Genomic DNA, 17,753 nt, shown 5'->3' with positions numbered 1-17,753 from the left:
ATCAATCTCCTCTCCCTTCTCCTCCTCCTCCTCCTCCTCCTCCTCCTCCTCCTCCTCCTCCCTCCTCCTCCTCCTCACCACCACCACCACCACCACCACCACCACCACAACAACAACTACAACAACAACTACAACAACTCCCTCCCCTTCTCCTCTCTTGCTCCTTTTCACCCCCTTCTCCCCCCGTCTCCTCTTCCATCCTTCTCCTCTCTTCCCCTGTTCCCTCCTCCCCTCATCCGACCCTCTCCAGCCTTGTCTCTCCCTTCCTTCCTCCTCACCCGTCAGTTCCCAGCCCCATGTTGACGCCTTTCTTCATCAACTTCCACACAGGGCAAGCGCCGGAAGCGAGCTTCATGTTCGACTCAGGGCAGTGAATCACGTTGGCCTGCAAGCACCATCAGTGTCCTCAGGACATACTCCCCTCCCCTTCTTCCCTCCCCTTCTTCCCTCTCCCCTTTCACTCCTCCTTCCTCCTTCCTCCCTTTCCCTTTCTCGCCCACCCCCGGCCCACACAAGTATCCCCATCCCCTCCCTTACCCCTCTCTTTGCCAGCAGCTCGATCTCCTCGTCGTCCAGCTGGGTCATGTGCACAGCCACCAGCCTCTCGTCCACCAGCCCCAACCTCTCCAGCGTCTTCAGCGGCCGCTCGCTCTTGTTGTCCATCCAGTCGCTGCACTCGCCGCTCGTCTCGTGCAGGTGGATGTGGAAAGGGACCTTGAGCTCCCTCGCCTTCTCCCCTGCGTACTTCATCCCCTCTTCACCGCACGTGTAGGGAGCATGGGGGGCGATCGTCGGCCTCACACGAGCCAACTTGGACATCACTTCCTCCCTGATCTCCATGCCCTTGCCGATGTACGCCTTGATATTCTCCTCCATGCTCTTGTCAGGGCTGCCGCAGTAGGAGGAGGGGAAGCCGATGCAGATGAGGCCGACGAAGGCTCGCATGCCTCCTTCCTCTGCGACCTTGGCGATCTCAGCGGGGAAGAAGTACATGTCATTGAAGCAAGTCGTCCCTCCCTTGATCATCTCCGCCATCGCCACCCTCGTCCCGTCCTCCACGAACTCGGCCCCGGCGAACTTTCCTTCAGCCGGCCAGATGTGATTGTTGAGCCAGGGCATGAGCTCCAGGTCATCCGCCAGCCCCCTCAGCAGTGTCATGGCAGAGTGGGTGTGGCAGTTTACGAACCCCGGCATGAGAACGCTGGAGGGACTGGAGAAGGTGACGGGGACGTCTGGGTACTTGCCCGACACCTCTTTGGTGGGGAGAACATCCAGGATCTGCTCATCCTCGACGACGATGGAGTGATCCTCGAGCACGAGCCCCGAGGGAACGATGGGCACAACCCATCCTGCGGATAAGATCTGCTTGGGCATGCTTCCTGCACGTCATCGTAAATGAGCATACCGAGAAATTCGTGGAGGGGGGGAGGCAGCTGCAGCTACTGACAGACATCAAACTCTGATGAATTATGGAACGTGAAAGAGAAAAATGTGTTGCATACGGTAAGTTTCATGTAGCATTCACCCTGGCCTCTGCCTGCCATCAACTGGCCCCAAACCCTATGCTCCTTTATAGAATTTCTATATGCATCCCCTCCTTTCCTTTCCTTTCCTTTCCCTCTGAACTCTATGCCTTTCCTTTTCGCCCTTTTCCTGCTCTTTTCTGACTCCTCCTCCTCCTACTACTACTACTACTACTACTACTACTACTACTACTCTTCCTCCTCCTCCTCCTCCTCCTCCTCCTCCTTCTCCTCCTCCTTCTCAGTCCTGCTCTCGTTGCATGTCTCCCTCGTTTCGGCGGCCGCTGGTGCCCTCATCCCCCGGTGTAAACCCCTACCCCCCTCTACCCCCGGTGCCTTCATAGAGTACCCCACCCTCTAGGCCTTCTTCCTCTGCTGAATCCTCTTCTACAGGGCCGGCTGCCCGGCCCGCCGGGCCCGGGCCCGGGCCCGGGCCGGCCCGGCTCCGAACTTCGGAAGCCTGACGGAGCACAAGTTTGTTAGACTTGTACTATGCCAAAGTCACGCAGATATAGGGGGAACCCGCCGGAGTCCGAGTCCGATCCGATCAGTGCCATCATCCGATGTCCGATCAGGATGCCATCCGATCGGATGATCATGTCCGATCAGGATGCCATCATGCCATCGATCATGGCACGGCCCTGCCGCAGTGCCGGCGGCATCGGAGTCCGAGTCCCTCAAGTGGAAGTTTAGCGGGCCCCGGGGCCCGATCGCTCCGGGTGGCAGAACTTGTGACGGCGTACCGTACGGTACTCGCGCGACGGTCAGTTCTCAGCATCACGGTTTCAGTCCCTGCCGCCGGCCCGGGGGCCCCGGCCCCGGCCCGGTCTGAGGCTGAAAGTTGAGTGATCTCTCTCCCAGGTGGGCCCGGCTGCCATCACCGTTGTCACAGTGGTCCGAACTCCGGACCGTTGAACGCCGGACGGCCTCACGCGGCCCGGCGGCAGGCTGCGGCGGCGCCGCCCCGGATAACCGTCCGATCCGACACGGCGCGCCACCGTGATATTCAATTCTGTGATGTGTCAGTCTGTACCACCGCACGACTTTCGGAGCAAATCAGCAAGAAGACTCTTTACACTGTTAAATAATTCGTCAGATAGACTCTGTGAACTGAGGTCACGCCGGGCCGAACCGCCGCGATGATGCCACAAGATCGTAAGGAACAGGAACAAAACTACATTTCGAAAAATTCGTGTTTTAAAGAGTAACTTCACAGAATCTGCTCTAACAACGCAGTGAAAGATGTTTCACAGCTTAAACGTACTGCTGGGAGGACTGGTTGAGGGGAACAGACTCAGACTCAGGAGCATCAACGTTGGCCAAAAGGTAGAAGCCGAAGCCGATCTTGGCAATCAAATCAGCAATGGTGAGAATGCCGACCTCCTGGGAAAGACCCAAAGCTCCAGTGCCCTCAGATCCGACAATCCAGACGATGGGGTAGACAATCCACACAAGGATGGTGAGCCAGGTCAAGCCCTTGAGAGCATCTCCGCCATATCCCTCAGCGTTGTTGAGGCGCTGGAGGAGGAGCATGAAGACGATGATCAAGAAGATCAGTCCGGCAACCCACCACATGTACTTGTAAGGGGCCACGGTGAGGGCTCCAATGAGGCCGCAGATGACGTAGAGGACCATGTTGCCAACCAAAGAGATGATGGTGGGGGTGTCAGACTTGGAGAGGAGAGCCAAGTCAGTGAGGATGAGCTGAGGAAAACAAAGTCAGCTCACTGCAGCATGCGAGAATAATATCTTACAGGTCCAGTGACAACCCAGTCAAGGTAGCGAGCCCAGAAGATGACACGGGGAGTGGTGTCGGTGGTCTTGTACTCGACACCGAGACCAGCCCACTCGGCATAGTAGGAGCAAGCAGAAACAGCAGCGATAAAGAAGGTGAGGACGTGCATCACTGTGTTGACCTTGCGGGAGATACCCATGTAGAAGAACACAATGGCTCCGATGAACATGCCCAAGAATCCGATGAGGAGAAAGTGCCTGACGGAGTTGGGGTAGTCATCAGGGAAGGTGACGGTGGGCTCCGTTGCGGCGGCAGCCTCTTCGGCCTCCTGTTATCTGCATTAGAATGCGCTTGCTCACGGCAACATGTGCTAAACTAAACAAGGGACCCCCGAAAAAGAAATTTGTATGGCGTCAGTTTGCATAATCTCGTCAACAATCCGATGACAATAGCATTTGAAGTCTTCACAACGAAAACAAAACGAATTCTATACACCAAGACAATCATACAGAAGGAGGATTGTTCTACAGACGGTACCCCAAACAACCCCCACAAGGCTGCGAATGAGAGGGCACGGAAAATTCCACGAGAAACTTGTTGATGCAGATACAATGGGCAATGATCAGGAAGTGTGTGGAAAGATATGCATGTAGAGGAGTAGGAGCACTGGAGTACGACATTGACATCTCACCTGGAGCAAGTGGCGCATGGGTCCAGCGAAGGCCATTGCGAATCGACAACGACCTTTCAGAGGAGACCACCGAAGAGGCATCCTCCCACCCTTGCTTGTAGGGGTACAAACGAAATTTCTCTTGTGGTCCCCGGGGTTTTTTGTCAATACACCAGAGGATACAGCTATTTGATTAGAAGCCCAGATATGAAATTCAGCCAGTGAGGGCAGCCTTCTGTGAGTGTTTATTTGAGATTGATCCCCATCGAAGGGGTAGGGGTACTGTACCCACGGGCCCCGGCGATAATTCGGAGTGGGCCAGCGGCACTGAAACTTGCGGTAGAGTCCGCCTCAGGTTCGTACCGACGAAGAGCCGCGATGGTGCACAGGAACATCATCACAATGGCGGCGGTTGCAGCCGTTGCGGCCATTCTAGCGGTGTATATGGTGGCATTTCACGTGATTTATGGAGGAGAGAAAACTATGCTGGCAAGCAAGGCCTCCACCAAGAGCTATCTGACGCAAAGGATCTCATTGGTCTCCAAGTTGATGCAGCATCCGGTGAGAGAGTGGGAGTGATGACGAATGGAATTTGTTTCGTGCGTGTTCCCTACAATCATTTTCCGTCAACATAGAAAATTTTCATCTTTGCTCCTTGTTGTTCTTATCTTTTTCCGTCATTGCGTCGCGGTGTCTCCACGTTGATTCATGCTTGATTTCACGTCTTACATTTTCACTTTTGGCAGAGACGGCTAGCCATGGAAGTTGTTGGGGACAAGAATGGGCTAGCAAATGTCGACAAAAGTTCAAAACTGAGCGCTAGTGCAAAGAGTGGGCCGAAAGAAGAGTATTATCATTCTGCATTCCCTACGAATGGTAGAAAGGGAATTGGCCCTGGTCTCAGTTTTGGAGATCCAGTGCTGAACAAGAAGAACAAGTACAAGATGCAGCCTAGAGCGTGTGTGCTGAGAGGAGATTGCGACAAGGAGGGATCGGAAGCCTACCTCGACTGGAGGAATCTCAAGCAAGTCCACCGATCAGCAGATGAACAAATGGAGGAACAGCTTACCATCTTGTTCAAACGGACGGGAATGAGCCTGAAAGACTGTCAAGATGGTTTTGAAGAGGATGAAAAGATGGTTGAGAAGTGCCAGAGGAAAGCTGCGCGTGATTTGTGCTACAAGTTCGAATCTCTTTCACATACTTGCAAGATGTCCGCCAACTCGCGGATCAACAGAGAAGATCAGACTGTCTACTTTGATAAGAGCTACAACCTGAAGGCTTGTAAGACCGACACATACAAGGCCATGTCGCAGATGTGCTCAGAGGTAGAGAAGCTTCCTGGAATCGTCGTTTCACACTGGCCTTGGCAGGGCCATTCGATGTAAGTGCATTGGTTGATGCTTCGGACAGTGTGCTTAGAGCGTTGGCAGGAATTTGGAGTAATCCCGTGTAGCCGATGAATTTTAACGTAGCTCATCGAAGAGCTCTGACGGATGAATCAGATTGTGAACACTAGAACTGATAGCTTTCTTGCTATCACTTGCACCTCGAATATTTTTTGTAAAGAACAATGACAAGATCAAACTTCTTGTTCGGTGTTTCTGCTTGACATGATGAATGGTTTTTTCATGCAGTGCCAAGTTCTTCGATCGACATTACTGCTGTACACTTTTACCAGGTTAACAATCATATTTATTGTTACATCTAAGATTGGACAAGCTTGATGCTCCAACCCGATACCTTCTGATGAGTGACAACATTTTGCTTGCATGACTGCAGAGCGTCTCGTGAAGATTTCCGCAGCTCTACCTCCTTCAGGATGTCTAGAGGAAGTGAGCTCGTCTCGTTGTATCCGGCTGCCATGGCATCCTCAGGAAACGACGAGCATCTCTGGCCAGGCTCCCCACGCTTCCCCTTCACACTACCACTCTCAGCAGAGACCCAGCGAGAACCGTTTCTGCCCACAACGTTTGGCGACATTGAGATACGAGGTCCTGCCGGTCGAACAGGCGACAAGATGTTCGCTGGTGAGCTTGCAGCCGGGACATGCTCGCCTTCGTACACTTCAATCTTCGATCGTTTTGTACACTTCTCTGGTCGGAGCGGCAAACTTGGGAGCAATGAGACTTTCTCTGAAGGCTCCTGAGGAGGAGAACTTCTTGACGCCTGATTGTTGTCATTTTGGATGGAAAGGTCAATGTCCATCTGCCCCTGAGACTTTCTCGAATCTTCTACGACGACGTAATCCCAAAGTCCAGGAGACATAGAGAGGTTGCTCAACTGGTCAGGACTTTGACCCATCGGTGACAGGTTAGGCGAGTACTGCATATTCTTGTTCAACTCCGTGTCTTCACCAGGAGCATACTTCTCAACCATGAGAGACAATTCGTAATCCTCTTTGATGTCGCTCGATTCAGAACTCCCCTCACTGTCTTCTCGGGACTTGATTGTCTTGAACATGCTCATGAAGTTGACAACGGAGAATTTCCTGTTACAAAATTGTCTGGACATGTTCTTGAGCTTCAAAATCAAGCCAAAATAACTTCTGACCCCATTGCTCAACGCTCCGTTTTCGAGCGATTGGCATCGGAGAACGAAGCCGTACGAACTTGTATCCGACAACACCTTTGACTTCCGAAGCAGGGAAATCCTTCCATCATTTGACAAATTTTGACGTCCTCCTCTTCGGACACTCTCAATATCGTTTTTAAACTTGTAAAAGAACATGAGAACACTGATGGGGACTTCCTTTATCCATGCTCTGGATGAGCTTGCCGCGTTGAGAGGTTTCTCCGAGGAAACCCTCCTCTCGTTCAGGTCACAGCAAATCCCTTGGACGTCAGACAAGGAAAGGGCTTCTTCCAACTCACTCCAAAAACCATTTGAAATCCTCTTGTGCAGACCAGACTGCAACGACGTGATCATAAATCCGTCGATCTTCCAAAAGTAGTACAGGAAGAAATAATTCGCATTAGACCTCAAATCCTCATCGGAGGTTGAATCTTCAGAACTCGGCACATTGAAAGGACTCGAAGATGGTAGGTAGACTGCGCTGGGCTTCAGAACAACGTCTTGCAGGTTTGGACAGGAGACAATCTCTCGCTTAGGAGATGGTGTGGTTTGCTTTCTCTTTAGCTGAGAGCCACTCCATGACTTTGAGCCAGCTCTGCTCAATCCAGCATCACGAAAGGGCTCTATGGAATTGCTGGAATCCGATTGAGCGTAACGGTGTGAGTCGAAACAACGAGGAAAGGCCATTCCAGGCTGAAGGGAATTCTTAGGAGGCTGAACTTTGAACAAGCCTTTCCTTGCATCAACTTGAACATTTCGCGGAGAACATGCCGTAAGATACTGTCTTGTAGTCAAGAAGCCTTTGTTGAGGGGTGTTTCATTCTCATCATATTGAGAGCACGGTTTTGTTTCGCCTGGAGTACGAGGCTGCATTGATCGATGAGAGTGCCTTTCAGTTAATGGCGCATGTCGAGCATCCACCATCTCTCGGCGAGGGGACACTCTTGGAGACCCGACGACGCAGATCTCAGAGACCTTGTTCAAGTCTGGCAGCATCTCAATCTTCTTGACATTGCTGCTGATCTGAGTGTGGGAGAACGGAACCAACTTGAGCTTCGGAACCATGGACAACTCGCGAGTTCGCCGTGATAGAGGTGAAGCTCGGTTGAACTCCTCGCCAAGTGAGAGCTCATGAACGCTGTCATCTTGCTTCGTGCCTTCCCTGGACAACATCGACGAGTTGGTTTGTATATGCATCGCGCTTACAACATCTTCATGGTTTGATTCTGTTTCCTTCCAATCTTGACTGTGATTTTTTGGATGTGGATTTTTACAAAATCGTTGTCTCCCGCCCCTTATTTTTAACTGCAAAACAGTCAGGAGGTTGGCAACATCTATCATTCATGCAAGGGATGAGAATAACCTGCTCCTTCCAGGTGATCAAGGGTTTCTCTTTGTGTCGATGCTCGTCATTGAGCAGATAGAGTGGAACCAATGAGCTTGAGCCATCCCGATCACTCAGAATGCTGAATCTCAAGCAGTGAGAACGATCTGGCGACATAAGTGCCATGTATTTCTTCGAACAGGAGTTCCCTTGAGCAGCGCTATGCAACTTGTAGCTGTACAAAGACTTGCATGAGGCAGCTTGGATTTGTCCGAACACTCAAGTCTAGTTTCATGAGCAAAGCCAGCTGCGTTGAAGCTATCGATGACAACAGTCTCTGTTCTCTGTTGCAGCTGTCTTCCTTGCTGACCCTGGTCTTTGACTCGCAGCTCTTCTCCTTCCTCTTCCCTTGACCGGTCGCCTTTGATTCCTCCCAAGGCCTCTAGGTTTCTACGCCACTACCACTCCTCTGAACCCCCGTCCCCAGCCACCCCACGTACTGGTCACCCACCCCTCCTTCAAAGGCATGCTTCAGATATCCTCCTCTACCACCCCCTTGCTCACTTCCCATCCACCCAGTAAAACCGCTCATCCTTAGCCTGGTCTTCCAGGTACCCCTATCCACCCTCATGATTCGACACCCTCCCCCTCCTCAACCCCTTGACACCACTACGATGATTCATCCACTCTCTGAGTTTACTGGCACACCACCCAACCCCCACCCCCACCCCCACCCCTCAGTACTCCAAGGAACCACCCAATTTAATCCTAACACCCGCCGGTCGGACATGCCGGTGATCCGTTACTACCGGTCCCAAAGTCCCTACCCTACCCAGAGGAAAAAACCTGAAAATACTCTTTTTCGGAGAAGCCTGAAGTCTATGGCTTGCCGTGTAGACCCCTACCCCCAGTCGCTCCCAACAACATGGACTCACCCCTAGTCCCTCCATCGCTCGCCATGGACCCACCCCTAGTCCGTAGGGGTGTCCCAAGCCTTTATCACCATGGACCCACCCCTAGTAGTCCCCCTGAGTCACAGTCCCCTGTACGACCTTCATCACCATGGACCCACCCCTAGTAGTCCTGGGCTCAGTCCGGGCGATGAAGCCTCGGGAATGATCAACTCGGAAATGATGGCCTCTTGTCCGCCACCAACAACGCATGGCGTCATCTCAAAGTTAAGTTAAATCTAGTACCGGTACTGCTGATGACAGGCAGTAATCTGTCTTTTGTCGGATACCGCGGCCCAGAGGCTGAGACTCTCAGCCTCGGAGTACGAGGACAATCAGGTGACTACTAATAAGTTGCCACCGTACGCCGGGTACGTTCGATCATCCGATCATGAAACTCAGGCGCGGGCGCCGGGCCCGAATGTCTGCTACGTCTGTTCAGTTGCCAGCTACGCCTATTCCCCATTCACGAATCGGACACTACCGTACGGGAACGGTCTGGTCGATGAGTAAAATCAAAGAGTGCTTTACTCGCTTTGCCGTACAAAAAGTCATTGCGGGGTACCCCCAGGGGGGCTAAAAGTCTTGGGTCCCGTACATCTTAGGTGGAAGAGAGGGGAAACTGTGTTGATAGTCACTAATCGGAGGTATGGTTTGGATGGTTCAAGACTTTGCGGTCGTGCTCGTCACTTTGATGTCTGAGATCATACAAGGAGTACCAGGACTGAGCGCCATGCGGCTGACCCGCATCTTTAAAATGATGCGCCTGTTCCGGTGAATGGCGACTTACCTCGAGTGTCTGCTTGGAAAGTGACGGTATGTGTGGCAGGATGTTGAACTCGTTTCGCATTCTCATCAACGCCCTGTCCTCATCCGGTGCTGCTGCAGCGCATTCTGCATCTTACTCATCATCACATCAATCTTTGCCATCATTGCAACGAGACTTTTCGCCGCACAGAGCGAAAAGTTCTTCGGAAACTTCCTCCGGTACATGTTCACCTTGTTTCAGATGGCAACAGGGGACTCTTGGGCCTCGAGCGTCACTCGAACTCTCTTTAGTGACAGCGAAAGTGTCTAAGGAGAGGGGGAGGTGTTGACTTTATGTGACCTTTAGATAACTTAGACCGGGCTGTACTTCGTGGTCTACATGCTCATCGTGAACGTGGTAAGTGGTAGGAGGCCGGAAGAAGAGCAGTGACAAGACTTCCAGGTGCTGATGAACATAGTCGTGGCTGTGCTGCTGGACGAGTTTATCTCCACTGTGGAGCGGGAAAGGAACGAGAGGAACGCAAGGCATCAGGAGAAGATTGTGAGCTCTAGTATGACATCAACGTGAAATCCTGACGCCTTCTCAGATGGGACTGGTGCAACAATTTCGCACGAGAGGCCCCTTAGACCCGCTGGTGACAAGCTTGATGTACTTTGCGACGCTAGAAGAGCTCTCGACGAAGATCTTCTAGCTCTATCAGGTCAAAGAAGGACAATCAACCTCCAGCTGCCCTCCAGCTGACGCGATCAAGCAGAAGATGGACCTTGACGAGTCTGGGGCGGTCAACCTGGAGGAGCTCAACATCGGCCTGAAGGTGAGCGAAGTGAGCGGCGACAGAGGGAGCTGACAAGAAGGCTCTGCAGAAGCTCAAATTGAAGCTCACACAGGAAGAGTTCGATAGCGTCACAGACTCGCGGAAGCTGCTAAACTCGCAAGGGGAGCTGGGGCCTGAAGAGTTTGAGACGGTGATGCTAACACAGATGTCGAACTACGTGCATCGCAAGGTAGGTGACAGCAGGGTAGGGGAGCAACACGGCTAATGTGAAAGGCAGATTGCAATGGCGATCAAGAATGAGGCTCAGGAGTTCAACTACGACGTGCTGTTTGCAATCAAATCTCTGTTGTTGTCTGTTGACAAGATTCATAATCCGATCTTCAAGTCGCGCAAGCATCAGCACCGCAAGTCAAAGAGGGAAGTGTTGACAATGCTTCTCAACTCCCCTGTCTACAGAGCCTTCTTCAACTGGAAGAAGATGGTGGGGATACGGAACAAACCAAAGGTCGTTTGTCGGCCAGTGTTGAGAGGATTGAAACCTTCATCGACAACCTTGAAACCAAGTCTCCCAGCGTTGACCCGCACCAACCTCTCATCCTTCGCCTTGCCGAGGCAGTGGAGCAGTTGCAGACGTCAATGCACGGGCAGAGTGAGATGCTGAGGACGATGCAGAAGCAGATGATGGCGATGGCAACCAAGAAGGGAGATCAGCAAATAATTCCTAGACCAAGATCAAGAGATCAGCCTGCAAATCCATCTACTAAGCCCAGCGAACCGCCTACAAGTCCTACGAACAAGTCGAGAGCTCCACTGACAATCTCTACCACCAACTTGAGAGATCAACTGCCCTTGCTGAAGATAAGAGATCAGCCTGCCAGTCCTACAATCAAGTCAAGAGACCCGCCCACAAGTCCTTCTGCTAAGCCAAGAGATCAGCCGACAAGCTCTACGACTGACTTGAGACATCAGACGACTACGCTCAAGATGAGACATCAGCCTGCTAGCCCCACAGGCAATGTCAGAGATCAGCCGGCGAGCTCCACTGGGATGACAGGAGATGAGTCAACCAAGCAGGCCAGGGAGCTCTCTGCCTCAGATTGCATCGTAGTCGGCAAGTATATAAGTAAGGTAGGCCTCCGAAGCCCTCAAGAGCTCTACGGCCGACTGGTGCAGAGACGAAGACTGCGATCAATCTCAGTGTCGTTGCCCAGTGAAGGTGGCGAGAGAGTCGAGGACAGCAGGGCGTCTCGTCTGAGATCATCGGACATGTTTGTGAGCAAGCATTGCTTGACCTAGAGCCGCGGACCCGACAGGGCGATGGGGGGGGAGGGAAGACAAGAGTTGGTGAAGGTGTCGTGGTACGAGCGCTTCGAGTTCTCTCAGCGGGCAGTCTGAACCCTCGTCGAGCATCATGCAAGCGAGAGCCGAGGGAGTGCCAGTTCTGCTATATGACTCGAGCCACGTCTACCTCAGGGTGCTGGAGGAGGGCCGAGGGGTCGCCTGCTTCTCCGCTGCTCTAGCAGGCGACCCCTTCGGCTCTACCTGTCCTGAGCAGATTGACAAGGCGATCGAGAAGCTGAGCAAGGAGGAGGGTTGGCCGTAGATGGATGGCCATTTGTGGACGTGTACTCGAGGGATGGAAGGAGCTACTGCCGGTTCTTTCAAGCAAGGCAAGACATGAGGAGGGGAAGATGAAGAGGAGGAGGACTAAGAAGCTTGCCAGGGGCGAAGGAGACAAGCACAGGAGAGCGTTTGAGGAGGCAGCTACAGGGAAGTATGTGGACGGGAAGCTGAGGATAGAAGCCTCGGAGGGAAGTGGCGGCAGGAAGCGACTGGTAACTGCGGAGCCTAGAGGAAGGCGTGCATCAGGCGATCATTAAACTTGGAGCTGAGAGGGTCGCACTTGTGGCTCACACCGCCATCCAGACCCACCGATGCGGCAGAAGACATAGGATGCGGCGGTCTGGATCTGGACCGCCATCACGTTACCTGTGAATGAGGGGGATGAGAGGGTGCATTGCGGACGTGAAATCGACCAGACAAAGTGTGAAACAATGCTGTCAGACCGATGTAGAAGAGGAGAGGAGAGGAGAGGAGAGGAGAGGAGAGGAGAGGAGAGGAGAGGAAGAGATAGGTATCTAGGTTCAGAACTGATGAGAGGGCACCATGTGAAATGAGATGAAGCTCGGTCAGTATCGACAGCACACTGTAATCGCCTGAATCGCAATGGAAGGGTTCGCGTCACTGAAAACACTCTTGTTCGTCCTCACATGGTTCTGCCGTCTTGATCCTTCCACTCCGATTGTATTCCAGATCGTCAAAGAGCTTCTCTTCACGAGCTCTCCTCCTTCCACCAGTATCTTCTCGAACTTGCAGCACTGCCATGTTTCTCATTTTGCCTTCAACGACTTCAAACGCGGAAACAACAGGTGTGTGCATGTCTCGATTGTCACTCCCGCAGACCCATGACTTTATACACCCGCCAGGCACCATCACAGAATCATCCCTGGTATGTTCACCAAGTCAAGATCCTCCGGCCACGACGGGACGGACGATCTTAAGTGTGAGATCGAGCAAGAACTCGAGAGGTCTCGATCTCTGCTAGCATCCGAGGTTGAGATGGTCCACGATGTTCTCAAGGAGTGATGCTTCTTCACAGGTGATCACGAAGGACGAGGTCACGATGCGACTTCGAGCGCTGGAGTCTCTTGCTGGGCGATGGGAGGCGGAACAGAGCTCACAGGGACTGGGAAACAGTCTAGATGATATGATGGAGCACTTGCGGGCTATCCAGTACAACCTGCCCGTTGATCTTGGGTCCAAGAGACCGGTAGCCAAGTTCGACGATGGTGCCCTCAATATCTCGAGCATGCCCCCCCACGCTCCGCAGGCAGTTGGGGGCAGTGAGCTGACGGACCGGTCAGCGGTTGTGACTGAAGATCTCAAGGAGGCGATCTTCGAATCAGACATTCAGATCAAAGAAGCAAGGAGGCTCCTCGGGATTGCAAACCCTGATAATGATGACCTCAGATACATTGAGCAAGTGCAGTTGCGACTGAAAGATATCATACAAGAGCTCGAGGACAAGTCCGCGGACTTCAAGAAGATCATCTCACAACATGCTCTCATCGATGAAGCCATCATGGCAAAGGATCAAGCTGACGATGTTATGAAACTCCTCCGAGAATTTCAGTACAACGTTCCGACAAACATTCTTCGATCCCGGTTTGCTTGACATCGACGTGCTTATCGTCTGATCATTGGTGTAGAGAGGCTCAGATCTCAAGCAAGACCAAGAAGAAGAGAATAACTTACAACTTGAGCAAGATATCAAACCTCAAAGAACTTGTCGACATCCTGGTGCTTGGTCATGGAATTTGATCTTGGTGTTGCTGACTGTCTTTGCAGTCAAAGAGCATCGAAGGAGATGTCATTGTTGCAACAGACTTGGCGCTATGTCTCAACAACCTCAAGCGGCTGCAATGGCAGGTGTTGTCAACTTATTGTAGGATGCCTTGTAGAGCTGCCATTGCAGGCCAAGGGCTTTCGAGATGTTCAACAAGTCCAGCAGCTCGTCGTCAGGATTGCATCTTTGATCAGTGACGCCGTGAACGACCTGGAGCCGAGGTTGTTTGTTTGTGCCTCTTGTATCGCGTTTCATCTCAGTGATTGTGTTGTCAAGACATGTTGCGCTTTCTCTCAATGCTCTCGCAAGTTTTCCTCTTAACCGGAAGGAATTCCTCATGGAAGAGAAATCAAGGGTGATGACGAATGTTGATCATCGCTGCTGGATGATTTCTGTGATAGGTTGGGATGGAAATTCCCCACACATGGAGATTGGAGGAGGACTACAGCTACATGGCAAGAGAGTTCGAGAGGGGCGAAATGGTTGTTGTGCAGATAGAAAGCAAGGTTCCTCGATTTGGGGTTATCGGGGGTGAAGGTGCAGTATCGAAGAGGTGGTTGTTGACGCTGATTCCTTGTCTTGCAGGAGATATGGATGGAAGCTATGTTGTCTACTATGAAGATGGTTTTGACGCCAAGTGTTGCCGCAGCCTTGACGTTGGAAAGATTGGAAAGGTTTTCGAAACCGACATGAAACGTCAGCCTCTGAACATTGTTTGATCAGATTCTTGACAGCGACTTTGAAATCTTGAAGAAGAGGATGATCATGTTTTTCCACATCGGCACCGCATTGTTAACAAAGGAGATGTTGTTTGCTTGCAACTCACAAGTGAGACATTCACTCATGACAACAGCAGACCTTTGCTTTGGGGCTTCACTCATCGTTTGTTATCAGGACATCGCTACTGTCATCTGGTCATCGGCAAAGATGAAGATTGCAGATCGACAGGTTTTCCAACGTCTTGTGGAGCAGATGGATCGAAGCTCCTTGTTGTCCAGCATGAGGTCCAGAGACATTGCTACCATCATGTGGTCTTTTTCCCAGCTGGGTGTGTGCTGTTTGAGTTTGCGCTTTTGAGCTGATGGGGCGATCTTTTGTTGCCCAGGGTACACAAACTTGGAGCTCGTGAGCAAGCTGATGAATCATTTCGTCATGGAGAGGAATCTTGAATCAGCTTTTGGGCAAGACGTTGCGAATGTCTTGAGCTCCATGGCAAAGATGAGGGTCTTTCATAGCAAGGTGCGAGAAAATGAGGACTGGAAAGCGCGAGAGAGGGAAGGGGGCAGAAGAGGGAGTTGTCAGATTCAAGCAGGCAGCAGGCGGGGAAGGATAGGTAAATGTGCAGGAAGAGGATAAAGGAATGAGAAGCAGGGAGAAGGGGAAGGGAGGAGGAATGGGATCGGAGGGAGGAAGTACGGATGGCGTTCTGAGTTACATTTAGACCTTCTACATGCTGGGCAAGAGAGTCATTGCCATGAGCAAGAACGAGAAGATTCGAGCCAACTCGCTCTCCATCTCCTCCGTCCTCTCCTCCTTCGCGCAAGTCAACTTCCTCCGCACCGACCTGCTCCTCCAGCTCGACGACCTCTTCCTCTCCCTCCCCGACCAGCATGTGAACATGCAGACTTGCTGCAACCTGCTCTGGTCCCACGCTGTGTTCAGGTGCTGCCCCTTCCCTCTGAACCCCCGGCTCCCTCCCTCCCTCCCTCCCTCCCTCCCTCCCTCCCTCCCTCCCTCCCTCCCTCCCTCCCTCCCTCCCTCCCTCCCTCCCTTGCTCTCCCTTCCATCCATGTGGATCTTCCTGCTTCTCTCTCGTTTGCTTCCCTCCGGCAGATTCAGTGGTTCTCGTTTGCTCCCGTCCTTTCTCTACCGTCTTCTCTTCGCCGCTCTTGTCCCTTCTTTCCTCTGCTCTCTTCCTAGTCCATCTCGATACCTTCTCCTCCTCTCTGTGCAAGACGTGCTGACTTGCTTGCCAGAATACCAGATGCTCCCTTGTGTGCTCACATTTTGCGACTGATGATAAGAGAGAAGCAGAGGTTTTGGAGGAGGAAGGAAGAGGAGAAAGGCAAAGGAGATTGGAGGATGGGAGGGATAGGGCGCCAGGGAGGAGGAAGGGAGGGGGGGGTAATGTGGAAGGAAGAGCTATGTCATTAGCTGAGAACAGCTTTGGGGGTCTCGGGACTGGCAGACAAGAAGGGGAGGAGGAGGAGGAAGCAGTGAGGGCTGAATTGACATGGCAGGTTAGACAAGTCAGACAAGTATCAGCTTCACCTGTTCTTCCTGAGTCTCTCTGCTGTTGGGGAAGAGCTGTCGACATTGCTGCAAGGGGAGGACTCGGCGATCATCTCAGGTGAGCACATGGCATGTGAGGAGAGCAGATGATGATGTTGCGTGCCAGATTGTGAAAGGCTCAAGTAAAACCTTTCTCACCCTTGGAGCCGGAGGGAGGGGGGGAAGGCGGCGAAACGCTGATCGAAGTTTGCAGGGAAGAGTGCAAGGATTTCTTCATGAGAACATCTTCAGATGTCAACTCAGTCTCTGACTCGCAAGCGGTAATTGCGATATCACTCCTTCCCTCTCCTCTTCCTGTCGCTGCTTTGCTGTCTTCTTCTCTCCTCCCCTCTTCTTGGCTCATCTATGCATGTTGCCTCGTCTCATCTCCTCTCACCTCTCCAGTCCCTCGCTCGCTGCGCAAGACGTCTCGGGAGCGTGGAGGAGGAGCACGTGCTGGAGGACTCGGGGTACACGGTGGACATTTGGATGCCAGGCAGGTGTCGCTTCCCAGCTTGTCAAACTTCTGACTAGCCTCAGAGCTGAACACCTGCATCGAGTTTGATGGGCCCACCCACTACGTCGTTGACCTCGAGACTGGTGGGCAGCAGGACGAGAAGATGAGAGGAGGAGACAGGGGAGGAGAAGAGAGAGAGGAGGGAAGGGAAGGGAAGGGAAGGGAAGGGAAGGGAAGGGAAGGGAAGGGAAGGGAAGGGAAGGGAAGGGAAGGGAAGGGAAGGGAAGGGAAGGGAAGGGAAGGGAAGGGAAGGGAAGGGAAGGGAGGAGAAAAATAAGGTGGGAAATCGCAGGCACGGAGCAAGTGGACGGCTCTACATCGCTCAAGACTTTCTGTCTGCATGCGCTCGGAGTTCGATGCGTGCGGGTCCCGTACAGGGAGTGGGACAGAGTGAGGATACAAGGTGAGCGGGAGGAGGAGGAAGAGGAGGAGGAGGAGGAGGAGCGTGTGATGGCTGCTGGTAGGCCAAGAAGCTCAGATCCGATGGCTCGAGTCGAAACTTGGATTGAGCATGCAGGAATGACGAAGTGCTCTTTGTAAACTAGCATCAACGATCGACAATGAAAGTTCGATGGACAGATTGTGAATGCGATTGTGCGTGTAAGTGGAGACGTCATTCTTCACTTGTCATCTCCTAGTCCACTGGAAGATACATCCTTCTTGCTTGCTCCATGTAAACAGCTGGTCCTTCTTCCCCATGATTACACCCGAGACCTTGCGGAAGCCATCAGTATGAAACAGGAGGTAGAAGAGGAGGAGGAGGAGGAGGAGGAGGAGGAGGAGGGGGAGGTGGGGGGGGGGGGGCGGTGGAAAAAGGGGGGGGGAATAAAGGAAATGGGAGAAAAGGACTTGCGTCCTGCGAAAAATTACGACATGGTCAAAAAGGGGGGAAAAAAAAAATATCACCATCTGTCCGGGAGGGCGCATGAAACTTGCGAACAAAAGCTTCTTCCCATCTCTCCTCCCATTCTTGCTTTTGGCGGCTTCGTTCTTCTGCCCAAGTACATCACCTCCCCCCCCCAAGGGCTTCTTCCCTTGCCTTGAGCTTCCGCAGGAGAAAGATTGATCCCCCACTGTTTGCAAACGCCCCACAATCTCCATCGGTGGAACTGAACTCAACAAGGACAACCTGAAACTGGATAATGGAGCATGGGGGAACAGAAAGATTCCCGGCTGCCAAGAGAACATACCACATGTCCAGAGAAAACAATCATCACTTAACTTTATGTCCCTCACCGG

General features: G+C 52.4%; 7 protein-coding genes across 7 annotated transcripts in view; 3 read left to right on the top strand and 4 right to left on the bottom strand.

Annotated features, from left to right (window-relative positions):
* Positions 1-274: 274 nt before the first annotated feature.
* On the bottom strand, positions 275-1,374 carry GUITHDRAFT_71848 (hypothetical protein; the record flags this gene model as incomplete). The annotated part of the gene is made up of 2 exons (XM_005831751.1): positions 275-385; positions 538-1,374. 2 exons carry the CDS (start codon positions 1,372-1,374, stop codon positions 275-277), a joined length of 948 nt encoding a protein of 315 aa, XP_005831808.1.
* A 1,403-nt stretch (positions 1,375-2,777) lies between these two features.
* On the bottom strand, positions 2,778-3,985 carry GUITHDRAFT_109252 (hypothetical protein; the record flags this gene model as incomplete). The annotated part of the gene is made up of 3 exons (XM_005831750.1): positions 2,778-3,227; positions 3,278-3,586; positions 3,950-3,985. The coding sequence occupies 3 exons, from the start codon at positions 3,983-3,985 to the stop codon at positions 2,778-2,780; spliced, it is 795 nt and encodes a 264-aa protein (XP_005831807.1).
* Positions 3,986-4,306: 321 nt separating this feature from the next.
* GUITHDRAFT_139451 (hypothetical protein) lies at positions 4,307-5,374 on the top strand (the record flags this gene model as incomplete). The annotated part of the gene is made up of 3 exons (XM_005831749.1): positions 4,307-4,489; positions 4,675-5,312; positions 5,362-5,374. 3 exons carry the CDS (start codon positions 4,307-4,309, stop codon positions 5,372-5,374), a joined length of 834 nt encoding a protein of 277 aa, XP_005831806.1.
* A 267-nt stretch (positions 5,375-5,641) lies between these two features.
* Positions 5,642-6,459, bottom strand: GUITHDRAFT_152872 (hypothetical protein; the record flags this gene model as incomplete). Its single annotated transcript, XM_005831748.1, has 1 exon — positions 5,642-6,459. A coding segment is annotated over exon 1 (641 nt), but the record flags the coding sequence as incomplete, so codon positions are not given.
* A 3,464-nt stretch (positions 6,460-9,923) lies between these two features.
* On the top strand, positions 9,924-11,923 carry GUITHDRAFT_139449 (hypothetical protein; the record flags this gene model as incomplete). Its single annotated transcript, XM_005831747.1, has 7 exons — positions 9,924-9,941; positions 10,132-10,179; positions 10,246-10,359; positions 10,409-10,549; positions 10,598-10,741; positions 10,777-11,592; positions 11,711-11,923. 7 exons carry the CDS (start codon positions 9,924-9,926, stop codon positions 11,921-11,923), a joined length of 1,494 nt encoding a protein of 497 aa, XP_005831804.1.
* Positions 11,924-12,546: 623 nt separating this feature from the next.
* Positions 12,547-17,037, top strand: GUITHDRAFT_163457 (hypothetical protein; the record flags this gene model as incomplete). The annotated part of the gene is made up of 20 exons (XM_005831746.1): positions 12,547-12,749; positions 12,807-12,933; positions 12,980-13,545; positions 13,590-13,680; positions 13,729-13,809; positions 13,856-13,947; positions 14,003-14,081; positions 14,128-14,263; positions 14,312-14,400; positions 14,450-14,554; positions 14,621-14,774; positions 14,832-14,965; positions 15,168-15,388; positions 15,703-15,762; positions 15,967-16,076; positions 16,125-16,140; positions 16,212-16,278; positions 16,403-16,497; positions 16,892-16,917; positions 16,979-17,037. 20 exons carry the CDS (start codon positions 12,547-12,549, stop codon positions 17,035-17,037), a joined length of 2,511 nt encoding a protein of 836 aa, XP_005831803.1.
* The window catches only part of GUITHDRAFT_152871 (hypothetical protein), a 1,740-nt gene continuing 1,008 nt past the window's right edge, over positions 17,022-17,753 (bottom strand). The window contains exons 5-7 of the mRNA XM_005831745.1: positions 17,554-17,707; positions 17,421-17,507; positions 17,022-17,228 (exon numbers count right to left, since the gene is read on the bottom strand). Of these exons, the coding sequence (XP_005831802.1) occupies positions 17,142-17,228; positions 17,421-17,507; positions 17,554-17,707 (328 nt within the window). The 3' untranslated portion in view covers positions 17,022-17,141. The remainder of the gene's footprint in view (positions 17,229-17,420; positions 17,508-17,553; positions 17,708-17,753) is intronic.

This window comes from Guillardia theta, assembly GCF_000315625.1.
Source record: "Guillardia theta CCMP2712 unplaced genomic scaffold GUITHscaffold_38, whole genome shotgun sequence".
Taxonomy (NCBI): Eukaryota; class Cryptophyceae; order Pyrenomonadales; family Geminigeraceae; genus Guillardia; species Guillardia theta.
This window is presented reverse-complemented; position numbering and strand designations above follow the sequence as displayed.